This window comes from Erinaceus europaeus, chromosome X (assembly GCF_950295315.1).
Source record: "Erinaceus europaeus chromosome X, mEriEur2.1, whole genome shotgun sequence".
Lineage (NCBI taxonomy): Eukaryota > Metazoa > Chordata > Mammalia > Eulipotyphla > Erinaceidae > Erinaceus > Erinaceus europaeus.
Genome location: NC_080185.1, coordinates 115,654,216 through 115,672,342, shown reverse-complemented (window position 1 = coordinate 115,672,342; position 18,127 = coordinate 115,654,216). Strand labels below are relative to the sequence as shown.

The 18,127-nt window shown below is 41.5% G+C and overlaps 1 protein-coding gene across 2 annotated transcripts in view; it reads right to left on the bottom strand.

The window, feature by feature from the left end:
* The window catches only part of SMPX (small muscle protein X-linked), a 68,855-nt gene extending 50,938 nt beyond the window's left edge, over positions 1-17,917 (bottom strand). The window contains exons 1-2 of one of the 2 annotated variants that reach the window (XM_060182885.1): positions 17,706-17,917; positions 13,305-13,361 (exon numbers count right to left, since the gene is read on the bottom strand). In XM_060182885.1, coding sequence (XP_060038868.1) covers positions 13,305-13,343 — 39 coding nt within the window. In that variant the 5' untranslated portion in view covers positions 13,344-13,361; positions 17,706-17,917. The remainder of the gene's footprint in view (positions 1-13,304; positions 13,362-17,705) is intronic. The other variant, XM_007538956.2, reaches the window with a different exon arrangement.
* Between the last annotated feature and the right edge of the window lie 210 nt (positions 17,918-18,127).

The following is an 18,127-nucleotide window of genomic DNA, read 5'->3' as shown; positions in this document are numbered from 1 at the left end:
TATTCCTTAAATATTTTGTCCTTCTTTATATCTTACTGCCTTTCAGCCACCAAATTGCAGGTGCTACTACCATGATTTCATCGTGAACTCCCTGGGCAGATGACCTCAACAATGTCCTGGAACCTCTCCTCTCCAGAGCCCTATCCCTCTAGGGAAAGATAGAAATAGGATAGGGATATGGATTAACCTGCTAATGCCTATGCCCAGTGAAGAAGCAATTACAGAAGCTAGACTTTCCTTCAACTTTCTGCACCCCATAAAAATGTTTGGTTCATACTCCCAGAGGGGTAAATGATAGGGGAAGATGATCAGAGCTCTCTGAACTCCAATTCCATCAGGACCCAGAGAGAGAAGAAACAAAAAGAAAAAAAAAGGAAAAAAAAAAAAGGAAGGACACTCAAAAGTAGTAGGTATGACTTAGAAAGGAAGAGAAGGCAGGACCATAGGGGAAAATGGATATATATATATTACAGAAATAATAGTCAACCCATATCTGTGATCTTGGGAAACTACTGCAGTTTTCAATGGGGGGAATGGGGACACAATTCTGGTGGTGGGAAAGGTGTGAAATTATAACCCCTGTTACCTTACAGTTTTGTAAATCAATATTAAATCACTAATATATTTTAAAAAATACCCTTTCCTACTAGAATAATACTGATCCCATAGAAAGGAAACAGATTCATAGTTTTTGTAGAGAAGCAAGAAAGGTACATAATCATCCATAGGGCCAAAAAGTCAGAAAGTATTTTTTCTTTTCTTTCTTTCTTAATTTTATTTATTTATTTATTTATTTATTTATTTACTTACTTACTTACTTACTTACATATTTGCCTCCAGGGTTATTGCTGAGGCTCGGTACCTACACCATGAATCCACTGCTCTTGGAGGCTATTTTTTCCTTTTGTTGCCATTGTTGTTATGGTTATTATTGTTGTTATTGATGCCGTTGTTGTTGGATAGGACAGAGAGAAATGGAGAGAGGAGAGGAAGACAGAGAGGAGGAGAGAAAGATAGGCACCTGCAGACCTGCTTCACAGCTTGTGAGGCTACTCCGCAGGTGGGGAGCCGAGGGCTCGAACCAGGATCCTCCTGTCTTTGCACTTAACGCCATGTGTGCTTAACCCGCTGCGCTACCGACCAACCTCCATCCCCCAGGTAGTATTTTTATCAATAAGTACCATATGTACTAAAATATAAGTGCAGCAGCACAATTTTAAAGAAAAACATCTTCAAGAAAACCCTCTGCTATTCCTCCACTTAGTAGAAATACTAGATGGGCTGAGTGGGAGGGAGAAGGTATATAAGATTAGGAAAATATGTTAGCATACTGCATGAATTCCAAGACACACCTCTTCTAATACCTCTAAAATCAGAGCAAGCCAATAGTAGCTTACAATTTTGGTGGCATGTTTGTTTTTATTTTATTTAGTAGCAGGATATAAATAATGGTATTTTATAATACAGGTGGTTTAGAATGAATGAACTATCAATAGGGTCCTAATATAAGCGAACAACAATGTAAGTAAAACCCATAGAAGAGGGCCTATACTAAGTGAATACTATTTCCATTGCTAAATGTTTGGATGAGAGGGAAAATTGATATAAGAACTATCTGGGGGTGGACAGGTGGTGGTGCACTCACTTAAGCGCACATAGTACAAAGCACAAGGACCTGGGCAAGGATCAGAGTTCAAGCCCCCGCTTCCCTCCTGCAGGGGGGGTGCATTTCACAACTGGTGAAGCAGGTCTGCAGCTGTCTCTCTCTCTCTCTCCATATATATCCCTCCTCTCTCAACTTCTCTCTGTCCTATCTAATAAAATGGGGAAAAAATGGCCTGCAGAAGCAGTGGATTCATAGTGCAGGCACCAAGCCCCAGTAATAACCCTGAAGGCAAAACAAAACAAAATAACTATTTGGTAGAAGGTTAAGTGGTAAATGTTCAATTGGATCACACTCTGCGACCCATTTATTAAGTTTCTACCAAAATACATCTTCCTACATTGAGTTCAAGTTAATATGTTATTTCAGGACGACTTGACTGCTAAACTAAGCCATTTAATCAAGTGTATATGTTCTGTAGTAGGCTGTAGTTTTCAGTGACGGAACATGTAAAGGTCATCTAGGATAATATATTCATTGTAGCAGCTGGTATGGAAATACCACCTTTCCTGATTGGAGATTAATTTTAGCACTGCATGTGGCCTATTCACAGCACACGGTGGCTCGCTGTAGTGAAAAGAACCCATCACTAGGAGTTGCTATAGATCCTCTGTACTGGAAAAAAGGGTGACTGCTCTGGGTTACAGCCTCACCAATTGTAGTATTAATGTTCCTTCAATGGCTTTCAAACCTCTCAACCCTTCCTTCAAATAAAGTTTTATAGTAACAAATAAAGGTAAACTAAGTGGAGGCTGAACTGGTCTAACTAAAGTGATAGGGAGCCCAGCACTCCATCTACTTCCTCCAAACCCTGGACCATGTGCAGTTCCTTGAAACATAGGGTCTCATCTACAAACAGTGAAAGAAAACACCCTTAAATGGATGAGTATTAACACTTACTCTAAACATCTGCTCTGCCTTTTATTGCATCATCAGTACTTTACTTTAAAATACCCTGGCATGAGTATGGATAGACCTGCTAACGCCCATGTTCAGTAGGGAAGCAATTACAAAAGCCAGACCTTCCACCTTCTGCACCCCATAATGACCCTGGGTCCATACTCCCAAAGGGATAAAGAATAGGAAAGGTATCAGGGGAGGGGATGGGATATGGAGTTCGGGTGGTGGGAACTGTGGGGAGTTGTACCTCTTATCCTATGGTTTTTGTCAGTGTTTCTATTTTATAAATAATTTTTTTTAAAAAGGGGGGCATTTGGAAGTAGTAATAGGTGTAGGTGTGACTTAGAAAGGAAGAGAAGGCAGAACCATCAAGAAAATGGGAATATATATATATCAGCCTGTATCTGTGACCTTAGGAAAACCACTGCAGTTTCCAATGGGAGGAATGGGGACACCGAACTCTTGTGGTGGGAAGAGTGTGAAATTATACCCCATGTTATCTCATAATTCTGTAAATAAACATTAAATCACAAATAAATTTTTAATTATAAAAAAAAAACCTGGCATAAGCAATGTTTTCCTTTATGTGCACAGCTATTTAAACTTCAAGACTAGGGAATTGGGTTGTTCTAATTGAAGTTTTGACCTCCTGGGGAAAAATATTTCCAAGATGGTTACCATGGCTCCCGTTAGCCAGATCTCCACCAATACCATAGCTTTGATGTGTGAAGAAGGAGCTGAGTGATCATTAGAAATGGCTCTTTTTTTTTTTTTCTATTAGTTGTTTTCTGGTTTTTTTTTTCCCTAACTATCTGTGTCTTTTGGATATAGACAGCAATTGAGATGGAAAGGGGAGGTAGGTAGGTAGGTAGGTAGGTAGGTAGGTAGGTAGGTAGGTAGGTTAGGTAGGCAGGCAGGCAGGTAGGTAGAGAAAGAGGGGGCCGGGTAGAGAGACCTGAAGTACTGTTTCACTGTTTGTGAAGCTTCCCCCCTGCAGATAGAGACTGAGGGCTTGAACCTGGGTCCTCGCGCATTGTAATGTGTGCACTCAATCAAGCACACCATCCTCTGGCCCCTAGAAATGGCTCATAATGATAAATTTTAAGAATGTAAAGATATGTAGGTGGCCGCGGAGGTAGCTCAGTGAATGGATAGAGAACAGTAAGGTCCTGAGTCCATTTCCTGGTATTGCATATGCTGGAGCTGGAGTGATGATCTGTTTCTCTCTCTCTCTTTCTCTCTCTCTCTCTCTCTCTCATAAGCAAATAAATAACTTTCTAAAATTCATGTGGATTGGTTTCAAAAGTTTCAGAGACTTGAGGGGGTGACCATAGAACTTTGGTGGTGACAGTGTTGTGGAACTATACTCCTGTGATCTTGTAAACCATTAATAAATTACTAATAAAAAAAACAGGAAAGAAGTGTTCCAGAGACCATCTCCAGCCCACTGCAGAGTGTGGGGATCTGGTACCTAGAACTTTTCTTTCCAGAGCTAGTCCTAGAAGAGTGACCCCTAAACAGACAGGTCAGTCATTGGGATCAAAAGGATTCCTACCTGGCTGTGGCCATCTTGGGGCAAGAGAAGCCAGCTGTCCCATCCACTTGCTTCATGTGAACCTTAGAGCTGTGCATGCGAATAGCTTTCATCCTGAGCTGGTGGTGAGGCTGTGGGGCAGTAACTTCCCCACCATCTCTCCACCACAGACATCCTTATATTTCTCCAAGCCCCAAGACTCAGATTAGGTTGTCACGACACCTACATCCTCACAAGAAACTTCTAAGGATCATGCTAAAATCTTTGTTTTACTGGTGAAGAACCCAGGCCTCAAAGTGATTAGATGATTTATTCAAAGTCACAGAGAGTGTGAGGAAAGTCAGGATTCCAAATCTCAGCTGCTTGAGAGACAGACTTTTTCACTCCATCAAGCCCCTCTCCAAAGAACTCTTTCCACTTGACCAGAGTTAGCCATAGTCATTGTAAAATTCTCTAAACTAGCTCTAAAAGTGCAGGCTGAGACTTTGTGACTGGCCTTTGAAAAGAGGCACAGAAAATGGATTATGTACTTCCAGTGTAGGTGTCAGAGAAAAGCCGCATTGAGAAACGAGCCATTAACTCACTGTCTTGATGTTTTTTATCCTTAAAGCATCACTCAAGAAGCCAGGAACCTAAGTAGATTTTTTTGACAGCAAATACTGATGGGATCCAAAGCAGCCTAAGAATGTGTCAAGTATCTAATCACTAATGTACACCCAAAAGAAATGGCAGAGGAGTGCTTTGTAAACGATTAGAGATGTTTCATTAATATAATTGTAGGGCAGTGCTATTTGAGTGACAAATTACAAGCTAAATTATAGTCATTCAAGGAATTCCTTATAACCTGAATTTGATAGAATTTGTAGACCTGTAGCTCTACGTTTTTATTTCACTGGCCAGAGAATTGTGTCATGTTCTTTTCTCGTTCTCTGACTTGTTCTGCTTAAAAACAAACAGAATACCTTCTCAGTGTCAGTTTTTCCTTCTATAAATTGGGCATAGGATTTGCTTATCAAAGTGAGTTTGGAATATGAGCTAATTTTTATGAAAGAGAGACAGAGACATCAGTAACCTAGAACTGACCTGATAAGGATGTCCTCTATAGAAATACAAAAGAAGTGGGCATTTGCGTTTTTCCCTTCATGTATCATATTTCCTTGTATTTCTTTTCTCTCCTTAAGATTTAGTCATTTTAGTTGTTTTGAAATATTCCCTTGCTGCAGCTGACCCAGTGCATGACTTTCCCAAGTTATACATGATTTTTTACATCCTCAGAATTGGGAATGGAAAAATCTACTAGATCATCTTTTGCCAGAACAGGATATACTTCCCTGATAATAGGCCTATCTGATGAGAAACAAATACTACACTTGATCTCACCAGGTGAAGAAAAGGAGAAAGAATTCCCTGTAAGCTAATTCCTCTGCTCCCTTAATAATTTGAATTGTTCTACTGCTTGGCACAGACTTTGAACGGGTGGATTCTGGAAACAATATTCCCTCCACGGCCACTCTCATGTGACTTACAATAGAAAGACATCTTTTTACCCTATGGGTTGGATTCTGATAGTTGCCAGCCACCCGGTAGTGACAATTCCTGCCTGCTTCACTTTCCATAACTATTGTTCTCTTATCTCCTACTCCCTTCTGGCCCCACTCTGCCTCTCTTGTCAGTGCCAGGGCTTTTGGAGTGTCCTCCCATTGCGTGTTTGTTTCAAGTGACCCCTTACACACTGATTCTATCTTTAGTTTTCAAAGGTCTCTTGAAGCTCCTGCCAGAATGTAGCCTCCCCTAGTCCATTTTCCCTTGCCTTAGGCAGAGGAAACGCTATAGGGTTGCATTTTTGCAGTACTTATTTCCATACCTTTCTATTTTTACATCTGGGCCTCGTCTGAATGGAGAAGGATGACATTCTGAGATTTATAGAGCATCTTCACAGAGGACTTTTAGAAACAGGTGTAGATTCTCAATAGTGAATTAGAAAATGTGATTCTTATTTCATTTATTTTTCTAAATTAAGAAAGACACACACACACCAATAGAAGTATAATCAGACCTGTTTTGGTTTGGTTTTGGTTTGGTTTAGAAGCAGAGAGAAACAGAAAGAGGGTGGGAGAGAGGGAAAAAGGGGAGGAGGAAGGGAGGGAGAAAGAGACAGAGACAGAGATGCCACAGCACTGTAGCTTGCTTCAGTGTGGTGGGGGGCCAAGCTTGAGCCTTTGTCATAAAGGTGATAAAGCAGTGTGCTACCCAAGTGAGGTATTTCACTGACCTCCAACCTGTCTTTTTTTTTTAAATAAAATTACATACACTAGAATGCTTTTTTTTTTGTCTTTAAGAATTCTGAAAATGTGGACTGTTTGCAGAACACAGACAAGTCTCATTTGACACTATTTGAAGAAATTGCTACTTGCTGACTGTTCTTTACCCTGATGTTTAATACTGAAAGGTCGCTTTCCCCCCTGCCCCCCCCCCACCCCCCATTCTCAACACTTCTGTTATCATCTGTGATTTCTTGGAAGACTCAACTGTACTTTCTTTCTTTCTTTCTTTCTTTCTTTCTTTCTTTCTTTCTTTCTTCTTCTTCTCCTTCTCCTTCTCCTTCTCCTTCTCCTTCTTTCTTTTTTTTTTTTGCCTCCAGGGTTATTGCTGGGGTTCCATGCCTGCACTACGAATCCACAGCTCCTGGAGGCCATTTTTCCCATTTTGTTACCCTTGTTGTTATTATTATTGTTGTCATTGTTGTTGTTGTTGGATAGGGCAGAGAGAAATGGAGAGAAGAGGAGAGACAGAGGGGGGAGAGAAAGATAGACACCTGCAGACCTGCTTCACTGGCTGTGATGCGACCTCCCCTGCAGGTGGGGAGCCGGAGACTCAAATCAGGATCTTTACTCTGGTCCTTGCGCTTTGCGCCCTGTGCACTTAACCCACTTCACTACCACCTGGCCCCCTCTGTTGTACTTTCATCATGCAGAGAAAAGCAACATCAAGAATTTACCGTACACATTTAGATAATTTGCACAATTATTTGGGGGCAAGTTACAGTCCTGAAGTACTTGTGAGTGTCAACCTCAACCAAATGGAACTTTTCATTCAGTCTCTGACTGCTTGCCTCATGTCCCTCTGCTCAGAGATGCAAAGATCACCACCTATAGGTGACATTAAACCCACTCTGGAGTCAGGTGCCACATTCAAGTTCTTACTACATTTACATAAACCATCAGCGGACATCATTTACATTGCAATCTGGTGGGTTTTTTAATAAACAGTAAGTTCATAATCAAAGAAAAGCTGTTGACTCTATCTTAATCTAAATGGCAAATGAAAGTTAAATTTTTATGTTTTTAATTAAGTGAGATATTGAAAGGAGGTATTTTTTATTAGTATTTTGAGCTTCACTTGATGTCCTTGATGAAATGATCAGCTGTAGGTCATGACTGTCTGTCCCTTTATACCCAGGATTGTCATATACCTGGATTCCTTCTTAAACTGGAAATCCTATGCAGGAAACAGAGTCCCTAACCTCATCTTATCAGGCTGTTTTCTGCTTCCATAGAGCCTTTATGCTCAGGCTGAATATTGGGGAGTAGAGAAACAATGACAACCTGAGGCTGGAGGAAGACTAAAACTCAAGGCAGGGAGTTGGGTAGTAGCACAGCAGGTTAAGCGCCGGTGGTGCAAAGCCCAAGGATCAGCATAAGAATCCCGGTTCAAGCCCCCAGTTCCCCACCTGCAGGGGAGTCGCTTCAAAGGTGGTGAAGCAGGTCTGCAGGTGTCTATCTTTCTCTCCCCCTGTCTTCCCCTCTTCTCTCCATTTCTCTCTGTCCTATCCAACAATGACAACAATAATAATAACTACAACAATAAAACAACAAGGGCAACAAAAGGGAATAAATAAAAATTTTAAAAAGTTTTAAAAAAAAAAACTCAAGGCATCAAAATATCCTGTTCTGCATGTTTACTAGGTGGAAAGCTTTTCAGGGTAAGAAGCCCCATATACACTCATGATGGCAGGCCTCATAGAATCACTCCTTTAAAATCTATTGTAACAGGAATTAGACTGTCATTTCACAAACCATGTTTGTCACCAAGTCACTCTACTTTGTGACTTTGTTTTTTTAATTATCTTTATTTATATATTGGATAGAGACAGCCAGAAATTGAGAGGGGAGGGGGAAATAGAGAGAAATAGAGAGATAGAGAGATAGATAGAGAGAGAGACCTGCAGCACTGCTTTCTCCCTGCAGGTAGGGACCAGGGGCTTGAACCTGGGTCCTTGTGCACTGCAATGTGTGCATTCAACCGGGTGCGCCACCACCCGGCCCTCTTTGTGACTTTTTCCAGTCCTAGCCAACTTACTTTTTTTTTTTTTTTTTGCCAACTTACTTTTAAAATGACTTTCATCCTCAAAGACTATTAGCTCCTTCAACTGAAATGTTGACACTCATTGAAAATTGGCTGATTTTAAAGGGAGAACCAGGCATCCATTAAATGGCAATTGTTTCTCAAGTACTCTTGGTACTTATGGTTACTGTTTAGATGGGCAGCACCTACTCCTCCAGCTGCCCACTGTGTACCAAGGGTGAGGACAGTAAGTACTGAGACTAGACAGTGTTGCAGAATGGTTCCAAACACAGACTTTGGGTTAAGACTTAACAACTTGAGGTCAGGTTCTTAGCCGCCTACTTACAAGCTGTGTGATCTTGGGTGAGTTCTTTCCCTTCCCTGACCCTTATGTTATAATCTATGGAAATCCCTTTGCACTATGCCAAGAACATAGTAAGCCCTTAAGAAACTGTGACTATTACTGTCACTCTAATAATAAACCTAGAAGTTGTCCTCAAGAAGCGTAGTGCCCAGACAACTAGAAGCTGGACAGAGGCTCAGAGGTCATTCAGGGCAACACTCTTCCTTTGAAGATGATGAAAAGCAGTGGATGAAGTCAGAGAGCAGAACTAATTGAGAGCACAGGATTTTTTTGTTTGTTTGTTTTCTGTTCAACCATGACACCCTCTGATCTTAGAGGAGAGAACAAGTAATTGATACTTAGTGTACTTTGATCAATGGTGGGAAGAAAGGAACAGTGACTAACCTGAGAAGATTGGCTCTAGGTAGGGTGAACCCTGGGGGTTTGTGAAGGGCTCTAAAGGGGGTGTATTCAGGGGAAAGGGGGGGGTCAGGCAGGTGCTACCAGTGCCTAGTGTCACTTGGTCTCATTAGAGAGACTCACAGAGCAGATCTTGATGGGATTAGATTTCCCAGCAGCTCTAGCTTTCCCCACCACCTGTCATGTCAAATTCTTTCATCTGGAGGAATCAGATCCACTATGACTAGTGTGTTGACGTTGCCTTGGTTGCAGCTCCATTCCTATCAACAGTGAGGTTTAACAGACTGGAGAGTACAGAAGCAGGGTCAGCAAACTATGGCCCTGAGGGGAAATTCAACCTGCCACCTGTTTAATTAAATACAATTTCACTGGCACACATACTTGTTCATTGCCTATGATTGCTTTTTATTTTATTTTTTAATATATTATTTATTTATTATTGTATAGAGACAGAGATAAATCGAGAGGAGAAGGGAAGATACAGAGGGATTGAGACAGAGAGACACCTGCAGTCCTGCTTCACCACTTGTGAAGCTTGCCCCCTGCATGTGGGGACCGAGGTCTTGAACCTGAGTCCTTGCACACTATAATGGGTGCACTTAACCAAGTGCACCACCACCTGGCCCCACTGCTACTTTTATGCTATAAGGAAGAGCTGAATAATTGGAATACATACCCAGTAATGGACAGATTCTAAAATATTCCCTATCTGATCCTCTACAGGAAAAAATGCCAAAATCTGGTAGAGTCTTATTTGCTGTGTAGGAGACAGAAAGGATCCTCTACGGGTTATGATAGGATCAGCTGATTCCTGCAGAATATTTGGATGCCCCAGTCTGAGATTTCACTAATATATCCTTAGATAGAATTCTCTCAGAATTCAAAGGCTGCATCCTCTTTAACGTGAATGTGGAAAACAACTGTCCCTCTCATATAAATGTGGATCTATTTTAGCCTTTCTCTTTTTCTAAGGCTCAGAGGAAAAGGAACCAATTAAGAGAACACTAGGCCACTCCAAATGCTACTTTGTTAGCTGAACCATCTCTTAAGGAAGTTGTGTGCTATCAATTATATGTTTACTCTATATTATTTGTTTATTCACTAAAATAAGCCTTTAAAGTAAGACTACTATCCCCATTTTACAGAACAGTAATCTAAGATCACAGAGTGGTTGAGTAGCTGGGCAAAAACATTGTGGTCCTTTGGCTTCATGCTGTCTGATGCACATAAATGCCCAGCTCCTAGAAGTAAGATTGACAGTACCTAACGTTTATTCACTCCAGACAGAAAAGAGATAGAAGTGTATCCATGATGTGGATACTCCCTCATCAACTGTGGTTTCTGTATGTATCAGAAAAGACCATTATAAACCATTTTATACTGTGTAATCAATTTCATATTTTATGTAATTAACTTTAAATTAATGCAGAGATGATAAAAAATATGAGAGGGTACAGATCCTATTTAGCCATAAGAAGTAATATTTCATTTGAAAGGGCATTAAATTAGCCTTTTGTGTGTCATAAAATATGTTGAAAGAGACGATGCCAAATCTATAAGGAACCATTGTATTGACTTTGTTGGAAGCATGGATGTATTTTCTTTTCTTTTTTTTTTTTTGGATGTATTTTCTTAAGTGCATTATAAATTATTGAGAATAGTCTGTAACCATTTTTAAATATTACAGATTGGGGGGCTGGGCAGTGGCACACCAGGTTAAGCGCACATAGTGTGAAGCACAGAGACCAGTGCAAGGATCCTGGTTCAAGTCCCTGGCTCCTCCCCACCTGCAGGGGGGTCGCTTTGCAAGCGGTGAAGCAGGTCTGCGGGTGTCTATCTTTCTGTCTCCCTCTCTCTGTCTTCCGCTCCTCTCTCAATTTCTCTCTGTCCTATCCAACAACACAACAGTAACAATAACAGCAACAACAACAATGGAAAAAAAGATGGCCTCCAGGAGCAGTGGATTCATAGTGCAGGCACCAAGCCACAGCTATAACCCTGGAAGCAAAAAAAAAAAAAACCTTATATATAACTATTACAGATCTAAAAATATGCCAAGGTCAAAATTAGTAGATAAAGTACTGGTGATTTTTCAGGGTAGACCTTAGCGAGGCTAGGAAGCACTGAGGGAGAGAAATCAACACAGGACTTACTATGCTGTTTTCAGTATCTTGAACATGAGCCCTCAGAGGTGAATTATTTGTTTCCCCATTTTATAGATGCAGAAGCAGATAGGTAAAGTAGTTTTCTCATGATCCCATACCACTACAGACTGAAGTAAGGATTCAAACCCCAGCAATCTAGTTTCAGAACCCATGCTAGCATCAACTATGAACACTGGGTAAAATAGAAGGTTCAAAAGCTCAAGCATGTCCTAAAGTCTGGAAAGCACCAGAATTTCCACTTTCAATGCCAGGTTATATCTGAGGTTCAGAGGGCCGGACATAGCAATGGGGAGTAGGATTCTTGCTAAGGGTACTTCTTTGGTGGTTTGTTCAATGATAGGTTTCCAGAGGTTATTCTACATCTTGCCACTTAGGAACTCCATCCATTTAGACTGCATTAGTCACAACAGGCAGAGATCTGTCCCTCCAGCAACCTTACCACCAGCTGTCTACTAGAATATTTTATCCTGCAATTTGACCACACACACGCCTCTACAAAGTACCCTCATCCCTGTGTGAATGTGTTTAGACTGAGATGATACATGGGACCCAAGCTATTGGGTTGTCCAAAAGGTCATTATGTATTTTTCTATGTGAAAATATGTTATGACTTTTCCAGCCTCCTAGTATTTTTCAACTGTCACATGCTCTACAATATTCAGGAAAGTCCAGGAAGAAAGTGTGTTTTTAAGTTCCTTTGGAGGAAGCACCAATGACTTCATGTGGATGAAGAGAAAAGATGGAATTTCCCAATAAAGCATTGTGACCAGAGTCCTAGGCGGGAGCCATTTGGGAGTTAATCACAGGGTCCTTAGGAAAAATAACAATTTAACTATTGAGTAGAAACACATATTGAAAATTATTGTCATAATTGTATTTGTGTTCCCAAACACCTGTCCCTCTTTTCTGTCAGTAATACTTCAGTTAGTTGAAACAACCTAAGAATTTGCTGAGGAAGCAGGAAATATAGTGAAAATAATAAAAATGGTATGTGGACTTTGTTTTTTAATTTATTGCCACTAGGGTTATTGCTGGGCCTCAGTGCCTACACAATGAATCCACTGCTCCTGGCGGCCATTTTTCCCTTTTTTATTTGCTGTTTGACAGGACAGAAAAATTGAAAGGAGAAGGAGAAATATAGAGGGGAAGAGAGGGATCCAGGTGTTGGTGGACCTGGTGAAGCACTCACACTACAGTGCCAAGGACCCAGGTTCAAGCCCCTGATCCCCACCTGCAGGGGGAAATCTTCACGAGTGGCAAAGCAGGGCTGCAGGTGTCTCTCTGTCTCTCTCCCTCTCTGTCTTCCCCCTCCCCACTCAATTTCTCTGTCTCTATCTGATAATAAATAAATTTTAAAAAAAGAGGGGGAAGAGAAAGAGAATAACCTGAAGACCTGCTTCAACACTCATGAAGCTCCCCGCGCCCCCCCCCCCCGAAGGTGAGGACCAGGAACTCAAACCCAGGTCCTTGCACGTGATATGTGTGTGCTCATCCACATGCACCACCACCCAGTCCCCAGTATATAGTTTAATATATGCCCAAGTCTTGGGAAGACCACTTGACTGCAAAATGATAAAGATGTGTTTTAAGCAGGTGGGTCAAGAAAACCAACTGAATATAAAAATGAAAATTAATTTTTAATTATCTACCAATTAGCTTTTCAAAAAAGTACTACGTTTTTTAGAAAGTCATTTGTTTCTCAATAGTAAAGCACAATTGCATAAAAGTAATTTATTTCCTTGCTTGTACTTTCCCAGCCTAGTATCCTTTCTGAGTTTACCTTATCCCTCTTACCAAGAGGAGCAGAGGATCTAGCTTGGCTTCTTGGAGTTAATCATCACTTAGAGTCGCAGGTCACAAACAAAGGTTGATTTCTTAAGCAAACAGGCTAGAAATCACAGAGCTAATGGCCAGAACACAAATATGCCTACTTACCTGGATGGCTCTGACATTGGAAACTGGCTGTTTCGACATATTCACACAGTCTTAGCCCTGAAAAAATAATAAAAAGAAAGCAAAAAACTGTTAGAGGCGGCAGCACTCAGATTCTTGGTCTTGATAAATTAGAAATTAATTCATGATTCAGCTGTGCAGTCACCCCTTCCACTGGCCATATATTCTTTCAGTCTCATTTTCCGAAGTTACTTAGAGATTCTCCTTGCTAATGCCTCTGGGAGCAGGAACCCTATAGCACCCAGATAAATCATTCAGGAGGAGAAATGCTGAGAAGCCAGGCCCCTGATGCTAGTGATAAGCAATCAGAGACTTGAAAGGTGCTATCATCTCCTTCCCTGCCCTCTTGCCCCCATTCTCCCAAAGCTCCAAAGCAAAGAGGCTGTGGGAATAAAACACCTTTGTTTGGGGCTTGAAACTGAACTTTTGATCTGAGTCGGTTATGGCCTCGAGGGCATGTCAGTCCTTTGGGAGCACCTCCACTCAGTTGCCCCACCTTCCAGAGAGAAGTGGCCTGTACCAGATCCTACACAGCGCACATTCTCTCCTCACTGCACATGTCCGCTCACCAGAGACGTGGGGGGTGCCACAAGGACATTTGGGGCTACAGGCCACATCTCCCCTTTCTGTCCTCCCTCTCACAGAGCCCCGGCTCTGGCAACACTGAGGAGCCTCTCTTGTTTGCTGCCCTTTAAAAACAAAAACATCTAAGAGTGCAAGGGGGACTTGCATGATTCGGTCAGATCCCCAGGATGTAGCAGTGCTTCCTCCTTTCTTGGAGCTCTGGAGACCTGACTTAAAGCGCTATGGCTAGTGGCCTGCTAGCCCTGCATAAGGGTCATAGCTTGTTTCACATGTCAAAAGCACCAGTTGAAAAGTTTTTTAAAAAGCTGCTTTTCTTTTTCCTTTTCTTTTAACAAATGAACCTCTTAGTCTGGGAAAAAAACTATAGTGGTTATCAGAGGGAAAAGGGGCAGGGAATGGGACGAATGGGTACAGGGGTCCCTGTGGTGAGACACTGGAACTCTAGTGGTGGGTGCTGTATTCATATACACAAAGAGAGATGAAAGCTATACCCTCAGAATTGTATAACTTTGTAAATCAATAGTAAATTGAACTTTTATCTTTTTAACATTTTATTTATTTGACTTCAGGAGAGACAGACTAGAGCACTGCTCAGCTCTGACTTATGGTGGTGCTGGAGATTGAAGCTGGGATCTTGGATCCTTAGGCATAGAAGTCTCTTGCATAACCACTATGCTACCTCCCTAGCTCATAAATCAAAATTTAAAATGCTACTTTTCAAATCCAACTACAAAATGGGTTGAGTGGGTTTCCTCTACTGTTTGCTATGAGCAGATGTGCTAATTGGAAAGTGGATGGTCACAGAGCAGTGAAGGCATTAGCCACAAATCCTGAGTAGTTTGATCTGTGTCACTCAACATTTGTAGACCCATTTCTTTCTCCTTAAAATTTACCTGATTCTCAGGGTCAGATGAGAATCAAAATGACGGGGGCCGGGCGGTAGCTCAGCAGGTTAAGTGCACATGGTGCAAAGCGCACAGGAGTAAGAATCCTGGTTCAAGCCCCCGGCTCCCCACCTGCAGTGGGGTCGCTTCACAAGCAGTGATGCTGGTCTGCAGGTGTCTATCTTTCTCTTCCCCTGTCTTCCCCTCCTCTCTCGATTTGTCTCTGTCTTGTCCAACAACAATGACAACAATAATAATAACTATAAACAACAAGGGCAACAAAAGGGGAAAAAATGGCCTCCAGGAGCAGTGGATTCGTAGTGCAGGTACCGAGTCCCAGCAATAACCCTGGAGGTAAAAAAAAAAAAAAATCAAAGTGATGTCATGTTTTTGAAAATGCCTTATGAACCACAAAGTGTGATGCCAGATGTCTGTTGTTTTCTTTCCATTGCTATGACCAGTGTCTTTTTCATACGGTACTGAATCTACTGATCCACAGCGTTAAGTACAGTATGGGCACTGTCATGGTGAAGCTCCTCAGCAGTAGTTGAGATAGAAGGTCTGAGAACTCTGTAGAGCACACTCATGTTTTGATAGTTTCCACACCTTAGGCTCTTACTGTCATAAACATGAGAACAACGGGATAATTTTCAAAGTTTCACCTGAATGTTCAGGTAATGTGGAAATATTGCCTGCATGCAAAAGGATCTAGGTAGAATTGTTTTCAGTATTGCTAAAAACAGTGCACTGAGGCATATACATTTATTAAGGTGTGAAGCTCTCTCCACCAAATTTTATAATATTGTAAACCAATGCTTTACAAATTAAAAAGCAACAAGAACAGCCAGGTGTGCATTTTGCTCTATGATATGTTTCAAAGAACCTGCTGTCTTTTCCTGCAGCATCAAAGAATCAATGAAAACTTTCCATTTGGGAATCTGGGACAGACAGCTAAATTTCAAAAGGGAAAGCTTGATGGCTTCATTTTTAATGTTCCTATTCCTAAAAATCTATTAGAGATCATGCAAAGCAACAATTCTCAAAGACTTTAAGTATCTCAGCATATAGTATTCTCCATGTCTGTTCAACTAAAGGCAAGCTTACATCACTTAGGAACTTAAAGAACAATAGTACATCAGTTTGTAACAAGGGAATTAGTTAATTTCTTTGTTATTAAAATATCATGTTGAAATGTAAACAAAATCAGGACATGAATGATGTGTAAATCAACTGCATTATTTTTGGATTAGATTGGTTTGGCTGTTTTCACTTAACTACTGGATTTCTTTGTTTATGTGTCCCCCTCTTCCCTGAAAGATGGCTATACCTTGGGCCTCATCTCCTGTATCCTTGTGGCATAGTGTCATTTGCGTAAGAATTTCTCACTGACATATATGTCAGTCTGCTATAGGGACAGATCTAGGAAGTTGGTCAGATCCCAGCTCTCATTCCCTGCAATAGGCGAGATAGCATTTGTGTAAATCAGTTCTGCAGTCTTTTTCTGCTGTCCTCATTATTCACAGAGAAATCAGGGCAAAGCACACCAATGAATAAAAATAGATAGTGTTCCCTAGCCATTTCCCTGGCACTGTGTTCACCTCCATTAGGGATGTACCTTCCTTCTTTATCTGCATGTTTTTCCCCCTGGGACAAAAAATGTAAGCTGCACCTTAGATGCACAACTCCACTCACACTGGGGCTACTGCTTTTCATCAAAAATACTTTATCACTATGTCTCCTGACCCTGGCTAAACTATCGGGTCATGGAATGTTTGCCCAGCCATATACTGACTTTGACAGAGCCTATACTACAATGGGAGTGCTTGCCAGTTTGGCACAGTCGTGTTTTCCTGGCAGTTCTGCAAGTCAGTGGGGACCTTTAATGGTCTGTGTGCTGAGTCATGTATAATCTACTTCTAGCTTTTTATTACACCTACCATCGGACTTTAAATACTACTTGCTTACCAAAATATTGCCAATGGAAGTATCACTAATTTAATAAGAAGAGAGACAGAAGAAAATGAATCAATATTTGGAAAGAAGGGGCTTGGTTTGTCCTTTAAACGACTAAAATTCAATCTCAAAGGGAATTATCTTCTGTCCTGCAGCTAAAAATAATTCCAGAGAAGAGTGTAGAAAGATGTTCAGCTATCTGACTGGACTAACTCCTTATTCACTGAACCTTAAATATGCCTGAAGGAAGAGACACTCAGTGCTTCAAAGTCTCAGGAGCTGGTGTCCACAGAGAAGCATGAGTCCTGCCCTCTCTGCCCTGCTGGGTATGGGAAAGCAGTTGTCAGAGTGTAGCTCACAAAGCATGCCCACAGAACGTTCATGGATCTATATGTCCACAGAACTTTATCAATGAGGCATAGCCCGGCACTTAGGGATGGGGGAAAAAGTATTTTAAACTTGTACTGTGTAAAAACTCTGGCATTAATCTGCCTTGGTAACAGAACAACTCATATTATAATTCTTTTTTTTTCATATTATAATTCTTTTCTGTCCCAAATTGTCTTGATTAATTTTCAGCTTATAGCCCAAATTAGTGTGCAGCTGGCCAACTGGACCTCTAGCCGTAAGAATCACCATGACACAATGTACAAGGTCAGTCACCACATTTGCACTATGGAAATTTTGTTAACATCACTATCAATAAAAAAATACTTTTAGCTCAATATTCTTTCAACTTCCCCCTTACACACACACACACACACACACAGAGAGAGAGAGAGAGAGAGAGAGAGAGAGAACTTATAAACCAGAAGCAGTAGCATCACCAATGAACACTGAATTTACAAGGAAACTGTACCCACTAATTACAGTCTTCAAAGTTTTATGCAACCACTTTAAGCTAGGTGTCAAGGACAGTCCTTCAGAAAGTCTAGCTGCCGAGTTGGGTCCTTCAGCTTACCTGTGCTGTGTATCTCTTCACTGCCTAAGGAGAGGCCCTGGTAGCCAGGCGCAAACTCCACGGTTCTTCAGAAGGCTGAAGGAACAGCCGGTGTCCTCTGAGCTGTGCTCTCAGGTTTGATGCTTTGCATGTGGCTGAAGCAGCTCAAATGCCCAGTCCTGAGAGCTGCTCCCAGCTTGGGGCTAGAGGGGAGCACGTTTAAGGCTAAGTGTTAAAGAGAATTCCTGTCATAGCTCACAGTTGTTCTTCCTAAATATAGAGTTTGATACAGGCCATCCTCTGGCTGCCTCCAAAAGGCCTGACCGTGCTGAAAGCAGGGCTCAAATGTCAGCCGGAAAGTAGCTGCGATATCTCCCTGCCCTCCTGAGCTTCCAGAAGACGCTGGCTGTGTTTTCTCGCGTATTCTGAGGGGGCACAGAGAA